This window comes from Gekko japonicus, unplaced genomic scaffold, assembly GCF_001447785.1.
Source record: "Gekko japonicus isolate JY-2015 unplaced genomic scaffold, Gekko_japonicus_V1.1 scaffold661, whole genome shotgun sequence".
NCBI lineage: Eukaryota > Metazoa > Chordata > Lepidosauria > Squamata > Gekkonidae > Gekko > Gekko japonicus.
In genome coordinates this window covers 564,876-579,949 of record NW_015173694.1, presented here as the reverse complement: position 1 = coordinate 579,949, position 15,074 = coordinate 564,876, and the positions used below count along the sequence as shown (strand labels likewise).

The 15,074-nt window shown below is 46.7% G+C and overlaps 1 protein-coding gene across 1 annotated transcript in view; it reads right to left on the bottom strand.

The window, feature by feature from the left end:
* Nucleotides 1-2,593: 2,593 nt before the first annotated feature.
* LOC107120461 (G protein-activated inward rectifier potassium channel 1-like) overlaps nt 2,594-15,074 on the bottom strand; it is a 34,792-nt gene continuing 22,311 nt past the window's right edge. The window contains exon 3 of the mRNA XM_015423167.1: nt 2,594-3,198. Coding sequence (XP_015278653.1) covers nt 2,594-3,198 — 605 coding nt within the window. The remainder of the gene's footprint in view (nt 3,199-15,074) is intronic.

The window sequence follows — 15,074 nt, the reverse complement described above, 5'->3', positions numbered from 1 at the left end:
GGGAGCAACTACAAAATGGCTGCCGCAAGAAATGGAGCCAACCAGAAAATGTCAGGGAGCGAGGTCGTGTGCAACTCTGATAGTAGCTCTTCAGCATTCTGCGCAGAAGCTCTGCTTCACGGGATGCCTTTTTACATGAACAAATTGATTTTAAAACATGTTCTCGTGTTCACACAGCTTGCCTTCATTCACGCAGCGAATATCTTTGTGCCGTAGAGGCAGCTGCTGCCAGAGCAACTTTTAACAAATCTGCTTCGCCAATCGGATCCGCAGTGGCTAATCAGAAGCTCTCCTGGGCAGAAGCCCCACCTACCCTCACCCACTTCCTAAGAACACTTGGTGGGGGCCAGGAAAGGCATCAGCAGGGGACCCCTGAACCAAATGGACACACAGCTCAATATAATAAATATTGAATACTTCCATTGGCTGTGATTTTTTTTGTGGGTGCTGAGTGGTGTCCTTAAAACCTCTATGGCGAGAGTCCCAGAGAGTCTGCAGCAAGCCCAGTTCAGTTTTAGACTGGGAGCGTCTGTCAAGGTTGAAATGGTGTGTGCCTCCAGACCCCTTCTGTTTTTGTGTTTGGAAATTCTTGCTGAGCCTCCTTTCTGTCTTCGGAGTTGCTCATTCAAGCCTAGCTCTCACAAACAGCAGCTGACAGGTGAAACCTTTGCTTTTTCAAAAATAAAAATAAAAAAAAATCTCCAACTTCTGTCTGCAGGAGCAGACCAGAATGCCTAAATGCTCCTCTGTACAAAACAATTCCCAGCACATAGAAAAGTAACACGTGAGAGCAAAAGATTCTAGCCTTATTGGCACTCCTTATTGATATGCTACTTTTCTACGTCTGAGGAGGTTCCCCCCCCTCCGTAGAGAAACATTTACTTGTGCCGTCTCTTGCCTGTAAGCTGAAGTGGGATGTCCAAGAACCAAGTTTACCCCCTCGACTTTGAAAAACAAGCATTTAAGTCTAACTATGCTGCTATAAATGATGACTGAAAACTTGGGAGTTTTGGAGGAACGAATGCAGGAGGCTCATAATTCTGTTCACAGATATGCAACCCCAATGGTGAAAATGAGCGAATACCACTGAATATGGAATGCTGGAATAAGGTCCAGAAGCGGCACCCAAGTAAACTTAAAATGCTACTAGGAATAAGGCCCATTGTGGAAATAAATACAACGAGATCTAGAAAGAGGCTCTGGGAGAGTGCCCCAGCCTTGGGCACTCACTGTCAATTTGCTCTGGCAACCTCAGCAGGGTATGACACCAAGTCCACCATTTTCTCCAGAGGAACTCATCTCTGCTACCTGAAGAACAGTTGTAATTTTGAGTGATCTCCAGCCACCACCTGGAGATTGGCAAAAATGGTTCCCCATGATGGAATGGCTGGTTTGGAGGGTGGAGTCTATGGAATTGTACCTGTCTGAGGTCCCACCCCTCCTGAAACCTCACCCGCTCCAGGCTCCATCCCTCAAATCACCAGGAATTTCCCACCTGGAGTTGGTAACTGTAACAATTTCATGTTTATTTGTGTGTGTGTCTTTAAAAGTTTGTCTCTGCCATCTGGAAAGCAGTTGTAATTCTGAGTGATCTCCAGCCCCCACCTAGAGATTGTCAACAATGGTTTATCCCAACAGGCACTAAGGGTACCTCAGAACAGATTTTACTTCAGAACAGCAACAGCAAACTGTTTAGAATGTTAGAGGCAAAGGCCTCTAACGACCTCTGTGCTCTAGGGCAAAGGCCAATCATGCCTCATATGCAAATAACCTCTGTGTTCAGACTGGCTATGGGGGGAGAGGAACAGCAAACTGTTTAGAATGTTGGTGGCAAGACTCAGGCAACACAGCCAGTGGATAGAGACAACTTCTGAGTGACAGATCACAGAGCCAAAGGCTGTCGGCGCCGTGTGGAATGTTCAGCAGCGTGCCACCACCAACAGAGAATTATTATATAGAGAGATAACCTGTTTATCAGTTTCAGAAACTGTTTTCATGGGATATTCTCAGGGCAGAGGTGGGCAGTCCTTCTTTTCTAGAAACTCAGGTTTCTGTAATAACTCTGTCGTGCAACCTGGAAGGAACAAACTGTGGCAGCTTTATACAGCATCGAGGACTGGCTCACCTCGTTCACTGCTGTCTACTCTGATTGGTGGCAACTCTTTAGGGTCCTGGACATTCCCCAACACCTGATGCCAGAAATCAAACCCGGCACCTTCTGCATTCATCCCCTACAACTGAGCCATGAGGGGGAAAATATATTCTCAGAAGAATTTTTATTACAGAAGAATGGCTTCCAATCTGGTTCTTTAAAGATGGGGACAGAGAATGACCGGTGGAAGATGGGCATGGGTTAAAAGGAAGATGAGTGGAGCTACAAAACCCGGAGCTGACAGAACCAGCCGGAGATCTTTCCTCCTCTGCAAACGCCTCTCACACAACCACTATAGTCTGTTGCGGGTGAAAGCTATGCCTTTTATTCTAGTTTAAATGGGGTCGACGCTGGTCGCATGGTCATGGTCCAGATCTTCACAGTCATAATCCGAGAGACTGGGGCGTTTGAAAGGCAGCCATGTCCGGTCGTGGCTGTTCTTTAAGTAAAGAGACTGGAGTTCATTTTCCGTAGCTTGGCAGGCAAATGATCGTCTAATCCTGCTCCCAAGGTGCGCATGACTTGGGGCTTTTGTTGAAGTTCAAGGTTCCCGGTGGACCGAGCCAAGAGCTCAGATTTGGTTTTGAAGGCTGCGGATTTGGCCTTTTCCCCGCCGTCCTCTATGCTGCAAACGGAACTGATCTGCTGGATCTTGAGGAGGTCGCCAGTGCTGCAGGCTTTCTCAACGTTGCTGGAACAAAGACTCAAGACCCCTCTGTGGAGATCCTCCTTCCCCGAGCAAAGTCTCTGCAGTTTGCTGGGAAGTCTGCTGCTCTTCTCTTCAAAAATATCCAGGCAATCCAGCGAGGAGATCTTGTCTCTTCTACTTCGGTTGCTCCCCATAGGGGTGTTCAAAGGTGACGGAAGCGCCAAGTTTTCCTCCTGCTCCTTGACGCTGTACGGAGGAGTCGGAACTTCGAAGGTTGCATGGAACTGAGAATAATCCACCCGGAAGAACCCATCTTCCAGAGACATCACTGGCAGGAACCGGTGGCCCCAGAGAACTTCATCTTCTGTGTATGATGTCCTGGCTTGACATGTCATTCCTAAGAGAAACAGAAAATTAATTATAGAATGAGGGCTGGACTTTGGATGGTAGTGCATACTAGAGCAGCAGCATTTATCCAACTAATTCCCCCCCCCCCCCGCGCAAAAAAAAAAACTCATGCTCCCTGACAGCAGCGGGGCTGCCAGATCCAGAGTGGGACGTAGCTAACAAGTCCCCGAGAGTCTTTTCTGTGTGCCTAGCTGACTGTCTCTGCTTCTCCAGGTCAGCCACCTTGGCCTCAAGGGAGCACACACGTTCCCTGAGAACCAGGAGCTCCTTGCACCGAGGACACACCCAAGACTTCTGCCCAGTGGGCAGATAGTCATACATGTGACACTCCGTGCAAAACACTGGATAGCCCCCAACCCCCTGCTGGCATTCTGGCTTCATAATTCTTTTAAAATAAATAAATATAATCCCCCTTTTAAACCCTTGGTATTTATGTGGTTTTTGTTATCAAAGTCAAATTATTTTACGGGAAAGACAAAGAGCCTAGGGCCTTGTCTTTCTGGCTCTTTTTGGGCTTCTTACAGAGCCCCTAGTCTAAGAGTCCCTAGGCTAAGAGCCACAGGCAAAGAGCCCTTTAGCTCACCCTTCGTGCCTCTGGCAAGGTGCTTCCTTAAATAGAGGCCTCCCCCAGCAGAGGTCAGGCAGCAGCTATTCAAATTCACCCAGGCACTCAATCACAGGCAAAACAATGCCCCTTCCACTTCCTCTCAATTACAGGCAATCCCAGTCAAACAATGCCCGTTCCTCTCCCACACTCAATCAGCCAGGACTCTGCAAGAACTCTAAGTGCTTCCACAAACTGTTTCCGCTTTAGAAGCGTTGTTCTGTTTGTATGAATGCAGATGTAATTAGTTAGTCGTGCAGATATCTTTAACTGGGTACAGTCCTACTAAATAAACTCCCCTCCCCTTCTGTGTTGGAGAGCCTTCCTCATCCATCCCACCTGGACTTCCACGTGGTTTTCTTCACACCTGAAACTGCCCAGCCTGATTAAACTCATGCTTTACCAGTGCTTGACTTACACTGGTTCCAGAGGGGGCCTAGCCCCGTTACTTTTTGCGACAGCCCCTTTAGCTGCTGTTGTTAGGATGCACCAGAGGGGCAAAGAGGTTAGGCTTGTAGATAGGGCTTGTGGATTTCATTTGGGGCCTTTCCCGCCCTGCTTGGAGCACTAAGCCTCTGGGTTAGCTTCTATTCCTAAATGTAAGTGAATTTCTACTGTTTACAACCACCCATCTATCCTCAATTCACTTGCAGACCTACTGGATTTCCTGTTTGCTCTCTCCAGGTTCCCTGGGGATCCATTTCCCTTTCTTCCATTCCCTGGAAAGCAAAACTCGGGCATGAATTCCATTCTCCATCATGGACCGGGGCACTAATCTCTGAGAGGAAAAGTTTGAAGGCTTGGATCAGGAACCATCTCCAGAGACGGTACCCCGTGCAAAGCTCCTATGGAGGGGCAATAGCTCCTCAAAGGACAGAGACACCTCCATCCCTTTCTCCTGAGACAGTAGCTCTTTCCTTACTTTCTGATTCCAGCCACAGTTCAGGTGTCATCTCAGCCTCAACAGAGGCACACACCTCGGTAAACAAGAGCTTTGTTTAATATCTTGCTGTCCCTCCCAGAGAGATGGGACTTGTGATACACACATCTTTGCCAGACTTCTTAGTGCTACCCTAAACAGCACTCTCCTGGGAGTGGACCCCACTGCTCAGACCTGTATGGCTCAAGGTTCTGATCTCCTCAGAAGGGTCGGCCCTGGTTAGAACTTGGATGGGACAATAAAGTCCAGGGTCACTATGCCGAGGCAAGCAACAGCCAACCACCTCTGGAGTATCTTGCCTCAAAAAGCCAGCGAGGGGTCACTGTAAGTTGGCTGTGACCTGGCAGCCCTTTATACCAATATAATAACAATTGATTGGCACAGTAATGAGATAATACGGAGAACAAGAAAAACTGTGAAAAAGTGACGCTTAATATATGTCTTTAAAGAGTCATAGAAAAGTGAACAAAAATAATATACACAATCATAGAAAAATATATTGACGGTGATCTCCGGAATGTCTCGCTGTTTTGATGGAAGATCTTCTTCTGAACGAAGATGTGGGACAAAAACTGTCTCTCGATAGTTCATATCCTCTGGTGACGTCTGATAATTATCAAAGATTTTCAATAATCATAACAGCTGTAATGTATAGTAGAACCTGCCATGGGCTAAAATGATTGTAATGCATAACATTACAGCTGTTATGATTATTGAAAATCTTCTTTGATAATTGTGAGACGTCACCAGAGGTTATGAACTATTGAGAGACAGTTTTTGTCCCACATCTTCGTCTAGAAGATCTTCCTTCGAAACGGAGATCACCGTCAATATATTTTTCTACGATGATGTATATTATTTTTGTTCACTTTTCTATGATTCTTTAAAGACATATATTAAGTGTCACTTTTTCACAGTTTTTCTTGTTCTCCGTATTAGCACTTTATACAAACACAGTTCCTAATGCAGAACTGAGGAGGATTCTGAGTAGACCTGTTTAACATTGCTCTCTTGCTCTCTGTCAGACCCCAGTCTTTGCTGGAAAACACCACCACACCAAGTACCTTGCTTGTAGCCCAGTGATCTGTCCATGGTCCTGACAGATTTGGGTTTCAGCGTTGCTGATCCACCTTGTGGACCCTAGAGCAGAATATTTTCACCAAAATGCACATGAGTTGGTTTCTGGCATTTCTCACATCTATTCATTTGTTCATATGTTGTTTCTTCCTGCTCACAGCATCAAAATTATTGCTGTTTTCTAGAGCAACAGAAGCCACACCCAGGAGGAAAAGCCAAGATACCATTGTTTCCTATGGTAACAAGTAATGCTAAGTGATTGAAGATCTCTTTTAAGAAATCCTTGTTTTCCTGGGAGGAAGATGAATATTCCTCCCAGAAGAAATATTTTTCTTCCAAGTCATTTGAATGATCAATAGCCGTAGAAGTTTTAAAAAGTTATGCATAGTTCAGGCATTATGCTGAAGTTCCCACAAACTACAGTTTGGAACAGAAACCGTGGTTTGAGTTTCCTGTCAGTCCTTAATTCGGAATGTTTCTCTGCTTTCATTTCCCACCTGCTCCTCACCCAGTTTCCACAGATGAAGCAGGATAGTTTTCAATTCGGATAAGAATACCAAATAGTGGTTGCAAATGCACAACAAATTATTGCTTCTTAGAATCATAGAATCATAGAGTTGGAAGGGACCTCCAGGGTCATCTAGTCCAACCCCCTGCACAAGGCAGGAAATTCACAACTACCTCCCCCCCACACACCCCCAGTGATCCCTGCTCCATGCCCAGAAGATGACAACAAACCTCCAGGATTGCTTCCTGAACCCAAAGTGGCAATCAGCATTTCCCTGGGCATGTAAGAAAGGGCCACAAGAACTAAGCACTGAGGCAACCCTTCCTTTCCTCCCTCTCATGATCTGCCTAAGTTCACAGAATCAGCATTGCTCTCAGATGGCCATCTAGCCTCTGTTTGAAAACCTCCAAGAAGGAGAGCCCACCACCTCCCGAGGAAGCCTGTTCCACTGAGGACCGCTCTAACTGTCAGGAAGTTCTTCCTAATGTTTAGCCGAAAAATCTTCCGATTTAATTTCAACCCATTGGTTCTGGTCCGACCTTCTGGGGCAACAGAAAACAACTCCACACCATCCTCTTATTCTTATTCTGGTTGCCGATCATATGCCATGGTTTTCCAGTTCAGACAGAATACCAAACCATGGTTTGCAAGTACTTCAAACCACTGTTTATGATTCTAGTTCACAATTCTAATGCAAATACCACATCAAACCATAGTGGTGCTTTCTTATGCACAACTTGGTACATCTGAATTGAGACATTATATATTAAATTTATCCAGTAGCTAATAACACATACCCAGTGAATGCAGCTTGTGTGTGTGGACCTACTGTACCAGGTGCAAAATATATTGGCATATGGGGAGAGGGGGAGTGAAGGCAGCATGCTATAGCCCAGTCTCAACAGATCTGGGAAGCTATGCAGGGTTGGCATTTGGAACGGAGACCACCCAGGAAGACTCTGCAGAGGAAGGCAATGGCAAGCTACCTCTGGCTAATCACTTGCCTTGAAAGCACCTCATTTATTTATTTATTTTTAGAGTTGTATCCCACCCTCCCAATGGCTCAGGGCGGCTAACATGCGGCATAACCGTGTTGAATAGATAAAATACAATAGAATAAACAACATTAAAACCACAATAAAACCCATACAATAATCAAGGTGCTCTGATCTTCCTATGTAAATCACCCAAGATGGGAAACAATGAACCCAATTCGGTGGCCAGCTGTCTCAATAGCACGGTCTCCCGCAGCGCTGTTCTATGCGCTTCTGCCAGGCAATGCTTGCCCCCCATGATAGGGGCAGACGATGAAGCACTACCACGGTGGTGGGATAGTGGCGGCAGCGGCTCCTACTCAAAAGCCTGGCAGAAGAGCTCCGTCTTACAGGCCCTGCGGAACTGCACAAGGTTCCGCAGGGCCTGGATCTCCTCTGGGAGCTCGTTCCACCAGGTAGGAGCCACCACCGAAAATGCCCTGGCCCTAGTAGGGGCAAACATAACCTCTCGGGGGCCTGGAACATCCAGGAGATGGAGGCTCCCCGATCGTAGTGCTCTTGGGGGAACATATGGGGAGAGGCGGCCCATCAGGTAAGCCGGACCCCGGCCATTTAGGGCTTTAAAGGTAAGAACCAGCAATCTGAAGCGAATCCGGTATGCTATCGGCAGCCAATGCAGCGCTTGCAGCCCAGGCTGGATGTGGTCTCGCCTAGAGAGGCCCATCAACAGCCCTCCCGCGCAGGCACCAACGGCACCCCGCCAAAAGCCAGGAGAGGGAGCCCCAACCCCAGACCGGTCTGACTCAGGCCCAGGACCTCCGTCTTTGCCGGGTTTAATTTCAACCGACTCAGTCTGAGCCAACCAGCCACGGCTTGCAACGCCCGCGCTAGGTCATTGGGGCCAGAGTCTGACTGGCCGCCCAACATCAGGTAGAGCTGGGTGTCATCAGCATATTGATGACACCCAAGCCCACACCTCCGGGCAATCTGGGCAAGGGGACGCATGTAGATGTTAAACAACATAGGGGACAACACAGCTCCCTGGGGCACCCCACACTCAAGGGGGTGCCTTCGGGACCGCTGGTCCCCAATCGCCACCCTTTGTCCCTGACCTTGAAGAAAAGAGGCAAACCATTGAAGAGCAAGCTTCTGAATCCCCACGTTGGCAAGGCGGCGGGCCAGCAACTGGTGGTCAACGGTGTCAAACGCAGCTGACAGAGCTAACAACATCAGTGACGCCACACCACCTTGATCCAGATGCCTACGGAGATCGTCCGTAGGCATCTTGATGGAGTTGCCATAAATCAGTTGCAACTAGATGGCACACACATTCATCATGGGGAAAGGGAGACTAACAGGGCCATCCTATGCAGAATTAGTCCAAGCTAAACCCATTGATTTAAGTGGGATTAGACTGGAGTAGGATAGCACTGTACATTTAGCTTAGGGTAATGGCTGCATAAGGGCCGCAGTGGCTCAGAGGTCAAGACGCTGATCTGTAGACCGGAAGGTCTGTAGTTCGGCAGTTCGAGACCCGGGTGCCATGTGATGGAGTGAGCTCCTGTCTCTGGTCCCAGCTCCTGCCAACCTAGCAGTTTGAAAGAAAGAAATTGCAAGTAGATAAATAGGTACCGCTTTGGTGGGAGGGTAACAGCATTCCGTGCGCCTCGGCGTTTAGTCATGCTGGCCATGACGACAGAAAAAGTCTTCAGACAGCATTGGCTTTTCAGCTTGGAAACGGAGATGAGCACTGCCCCTAGAGTCGGATTCGACTAGCTTTTGAGCAAGGGAAACCTTTACCTTTAATGGCTGCCTAAATCCATGCAGTTCCCCCATCCAGGTTAGCACATGAAAAATCTGAACTTGGCACTATCCAACTATTGCACCAGTGTGCATGCAACTCTCAGCAATATTTCTAGACTGGAGAGAGAAGCATTCTTAGCATCTGCTGTGAAATGGCCCAGTGGCCTTTTCTGTTAGGAAAAAGAAAGTCCCTGCTGGGCTGTGTGTACTCCCTTGTTTAAAAGGAACGTTAAAATTCAATGACAAGAAAAGCAGGATTCTGCAACCTGCATGAATTATGCAAATCAAACATATCTGCCATTTCTTCTTCTTCTTCTTCTTCTTCTTCTTCTTCTTCTTCTTCTTCTTCTTCTTCTTCTTCTTCTTCTTCTTCGCATTTTTCACTGCATTGCATAACTGTTAGTCGGGGGGGGATATGTAATGCACTGAAGTCCTACTGTTGGAAATTCTATTCAGCCACCTCCTCCGACGTCTGCAAGCATTGCCCACACAACTCTTCCCAGTCATAAGGGCTAGAAACTTCCTCTTATATAAAAGCTGTGGTTAGCATCTCAATATCCCATCTTGTGTTCCAGCAGAATTGCAGCATACACACAGCCCTGGAGGGTGGGGGGAGGGTGTGTGTCTTGTAACATTTATTATGGCCAAACCACTTGTTTCCAGGCAGGGCCAGCTATTTTTAGAAGAGGGACACCGCATGGGGTGGAGTTCAGTGCTAAGTTTGCAGAGTTCAAATCTCAGCCCTGCTCTCCGTAGGGGTGTAACGGATGACTTGTTGCTCCATCTGGTGACAGCCAGTCTCCTAGCAATATTTATTGACTTAACTAGATTTGCTTATGCAGGCTTCATTAACCCCTTCCTCACCACCACCTTCAGCATGAAGATTCTAAACAATGCGCGAGGTTAAACATTGCTCACAAATGGAACCACAGATCAACATGGCAAGAAATGGATGGGGAAAGATCTCCCCTGGATGCTCCGGAGCTCTGCCCCAGAATCTGTTTTGAATAGCCAAGATGAATATAGGGAGCCACCTTGTCAGACTGTCATTTCATCTGTTGCCTTGTGGTCTACTCTTGACTAAGAGCAGGTCTTTGGGGTCTCAGGGTGAGACAGGTCTGGAGATACGTTAACTCAGGGATCACCAGTGTGCTTCCTGGTACCCTCTTCCTCCTTCTACAAATCTTGTTTTCGAAACAAAGAGCCAATCCTAGCTGTTTTGATCTTACTGGAACAAGACGTTCTTCAGAAGATCCCAGGAGGCATCACCTTTGTGTTTTCAGAGTTTAAGCTTCTCTGACAGGACAACGCTTGGCTTGGAACCTCCCAATACTATGTGACTGCAGCTTCCACAGTGGCCATTTTGTGACTGAGTCAACCCCCTTCCCATGGCAGCCATTTTGTGATGGCACCCACTAACTCAACCAATGAGGCTCAACAAGGTTGTGGAATCCTGAACTGTAACTGAGGGAGAGCCAGGATTGTTTGCATGCAAGATTATGCTCTACCACTGAACCACTGCTCTTTCCCAAAGCATCTTGGGAGTAACTGCAGTTCTCTTTTTGCATGGTCCCGTTGAGGAACCGTAGCTGGGAGTGAGGGCACCAGGCAGCCTTAAACCACAACACTGTCTACTTTCTGTGTTGCTACAGACTTTTATCTCTGAAAATTTAAATAGAAAAGTATATTAAGAATATTTTCAGCCTGTATTAAATTTTTAAGGACATTTCCATTATGAGAGTGGAGAGCTGTAATGCCTCCTTATGTACAATTGTAGTTTTTAATGGCTCAGACCTTCACCTTTCATTGTGGATTTCCCACCTCAGGATCTAGATAAAGAGTACAGATGTCTCTTTGTGCCCTGAAAAAAATACACTACCTCTCACATTTCGATGTGGATGATATCTATTATACATTCACTGCCCCCAAAGAACCAGTGTGGTGCATTGGCTAAAGTGTTAGAACATGTTCAAATTCCCACTCAGCCATGAATCTCAGGAGAGCAGCTTGGGCCAGTCTCTCTTTCTCAGCCTAGCCTTCCTCACAGATACATTATGAGAATAAAATGTGGGGAGAGGAGCTATGTATAGTGCTTTTGTTGTTCAGTCGCACAATTGAGTCCGACTCTTCGCGACCCCATGGACCAGTTCACGCCAGGCCCTCCTGTCTTCCGCCGTCCTCTGAAGTTGGCTCAATTTCATGTTCGTTGCATCGATGACACTGTCCAACCATCTCATCCTTTGCCGTCCCCGTCTTCTTTGACCTTCAATCTTTCCCAGCGTCAGGGTCTTCTCCAGTGAGTGCTCCCTTCTCCTTTGGTGGCCAAAGTATTTGAGCTTCAGTTTCATTATCTGGCCTTCCAGGGAACAGTCAGGGTTGATTTCTTTTAGGACTGACTGATTTGATCTTCTTGCAGTCCAAGGGACTCTCAAGAGTCTTCTCCAGCACCATAGTTCAAAAGAATCTATTCTTCGGCGCTCGGCCTTCCTTATAGTCCAACTCTCGCAGCCATACATGACTATACATGACATGAATAGTGCTAGGAGGAAGGATAAGATCCGAATGAAATAAATGCCAGCTCTGTCACAGATGCTTTATGGCAGTCCCACGGGGTTTTCAAGGCAAGAGATGTTCAGGGGTGGTTTGCCATTGCCTGCCTCTGCATCATAACCAATGCTCCCTCTAAGCTGTGGAGTCTTGTGAGCAAAAACTCAACTTTGTGAGCTACTGACATTAAAGTAGTGAGTGAGCAATTTGGTTACTGCATAAATTAGTTTCCTCTGGAGCCATCCTTCCTGAGATAAGACAAAAATGTGTGAGCTGGAGGCTAAAAAACTGTGAGCTAGCTCACACTAACTCAGCTTAGAGGGAACACTGGTCATAACCCCGGTACTCCTTGGAGGTCGCCCATCCAAATACTAGCCAGGGCTTAGCCTGCTTAGCTTCCAAGACCTGCCGAGATCAGGCTGGCCTGGGGTATCCAGGTCAGGGCTTAAACCTCATTGGACCTAACAATATCAAATGTGTTGCCGTATTGCTGCCTCACCTGCATGGCCACTAATGTCATCTAGCCATCACTTGCCAAGCAAAGCCATCAGTCCTTATGGTATGATTCTAGTATTTTCACTGATGTCATTTAGCCATCACTTCGCAGCAAAGCTTTGAGGTAAAAATCTAGTCCTTGCAGAAGACAGCAAGTGCATGTACGAAAACCCACTTGCCAGCAAAACCTTCATGGGTAGAATAAGCCCTTGCGGTATGACAATAAGAACAGCCACTAAAATCGTAATGCAATCGCCTGCCAGCAAAACCTTTCAAAAGCTGAGCCCTTACGTAAAACATTGCATATGCCCATGCATGTGGTACAGGCAATTCCTTGCCAGCAAAATGCTTCAAAGGGCAAGGTAAGTCCATATGTAAGGTAATAAACAGACACAAATTGGAGATCAAACAGGGGAACATAGGAGATGTCAGTGGGAGAGCATTTCAGTCTCCCAGGGTTCTTCATGCCTAATCTGAGAAGCTACGGTCCTTAAAAACAACTGCAAAGAGCAGAACTTGAAAGCAGTTACTGGGGCCGAGGTCTCAGGTTGCAAAACCTGGCTTAGATTAAGCCCTGGAGGGATACGTGCAGTGCTGTTACTCTTCTGCCTCCTGTAAGCATTAGGCTCTATTCATTTTGCACAACTGCAAATGAGAGCTTCCTGGGTGGGTTTTTTTTTTTTTTGGGGGGGGAAATCCTTCTTTCCAGCATTGCATCAAGGTTCATTAACATGGCACCAGAGGGGGAAAAGTCACATAATTAATCTTCCCATTAATCTCTCCCTGCCTGCGAAGCAAATCGGCCTCTGAGCTAAAACCACCGAGGAATGGGGATCCTCCACCATTGCCACAAATTAGGGTGACCTACTTGCTGGAGTTTCGCCTGCTTGGGGGTTTTGGGCAGTGGGACGCGTTGTCTGAAACGAGGGGTATTAGTAGAGCTGCAGCGTTTAGGAATCGCCAGCCAGCAGACTGAGCCAGAAACAGGTTTTCTCAAGTGAGAAGTCTGGGATTGCTCGGGAGGTGGAGCACAGGAGATTCTGGAATGTCACGGAAGAAGATTGTTAGTGGCGTCAGCAGTAGGGTCACCAGCTGCCTGGAGAAATAATGTCCTGTTCCTTTAATGGAGGCTTCATTGTAGTTGGGTTGGTTTTTTTGTGTGCTGTCAAGTTGCAGCTGACTTATGGCAACCTTGTAGGTTTTTCAAGGCAAGAGATGTTCAGAGGTGACTTGCCACTGCCTGCCTCCCGTCACAACCTTGGTATTCCTTGGAGGTCTCCCATCCAAATACTAGCCAGGGCCCACCCTGCTTAGCTTCTGAGATCTGATGAGATCAGGTTGCCCTGGCCTATCCAGGTCACAAGATGTTAATTACCAGGTGATGTGATTTACCTCCATGTCATGAAGAGGTTCAGCTACCTATTTCTTTTTTTTTTTTAAGTACCCATAGGTACACTTTTATTAATTTTTCTTTTATAATCTACAACAAACAAATCTACACACTACAAACAGACACTCTACTACACATAACATGTATACCAAGAGTACAGTTACATTATATGCTTATATCCAATTACTTAATTAATAGAAACACTTTATCACTTTCCATTCTTCTGTCTTCTGTGTTCTCAAGTCCATTGTGCCATAATTGCCTAATCTTCTATTGTACTTACATTATACCAATCATAAAACTTTTTCCATGTTTTTTGAAATGTCCACTCTTTGCTACCTATTTCTTACCTTCAGCCTCCCTTAAAGGGACAAGGCATTCCCCCCCCCGGCCTATTGGCTACTCTAGGGGAAGTGGGGTAATGTCCCTTTAACAGATGCTTACTAGGATGTTATTTATCAGATGATGTTATTTACCTCCATGCCATAAACAGCTTCAGCTGCCCAATTCTGCACATGAAGCCTCTATTAAAGGGATAGGCCATTTTTTCTCCAGGTTGTTGGCAACCCTACAGGGGGGACTTGGCAGATCAATGTGTGTGTGTGAGTGAGAGAGAGAGCAGAGCAGAGCAGAGGGCTGCAATAGAGTTCTTTCTAAACACCCAGGTTCAAGCTACCTAGCTTATTCCTCAAAATATCCGCTACCAAACCTGAGGCATAAATACCAAATGGACAGCTAAAATACCCGGTAATTGGCAAGCGTTAAACAGATTGCAAGCTTTCCCCACCAGCACAAAATCTGACCTGAATTCTAATTTTTTTTTTTAAAGAAGCACATTTGCAGTTCTCATTCCTGTAGCAAAAACTAGGAAGATTTGTGGCTTGCTAATACTGTGGAAATAACAACACTCTCTCTGTTCTTAGCATTAGGAGAAAGTCTGATTGGCAGGCCAGAGAAACTGTGAAGAGCCCGCCTCTCTCTTGCATTGGCCGATGAAGGGAGAAGTCTTCAATCAGACCATATGCTGCTGAGCCAATAATGCTACACTGATGAACTGGGTCCAAAAGCAACAGATTGGTTGCCCTAGAGGGAATTGGACAGGCTAGGCTTAGACTGAGCAAGCCCAATCCAGCCCGCCCCCCATAGCAATGTTCTAAATATCAGAGTTCAGCTTATAACTTGCAAAGTATCATAGTGATCGTAAGAGGTTCTTCTGAGCATGTGCTGAAAACCGTGCCCTCACAGCTGGAGCACCACAGGTTTCTTCCAAACAGCTGGGACAGGGCATAGGGTTGCCGGCTGCCTGGTGGGGGAAAAGTCTTGTTCCTTTAACAGGGATAATAGGCTTACTAGGATGTTATTTACCTCTGTGTAATGGGCTCCCCCTGGCAAATATTTGGATGGGAGACTCCAAGGAATACCAGGGTTGTGACACAGAGGCAGGCAATGGCAAATCACCTCTGAAGTCTCTTGCCTTGAAAACCCTACAGGGTCACCATAAGTTGG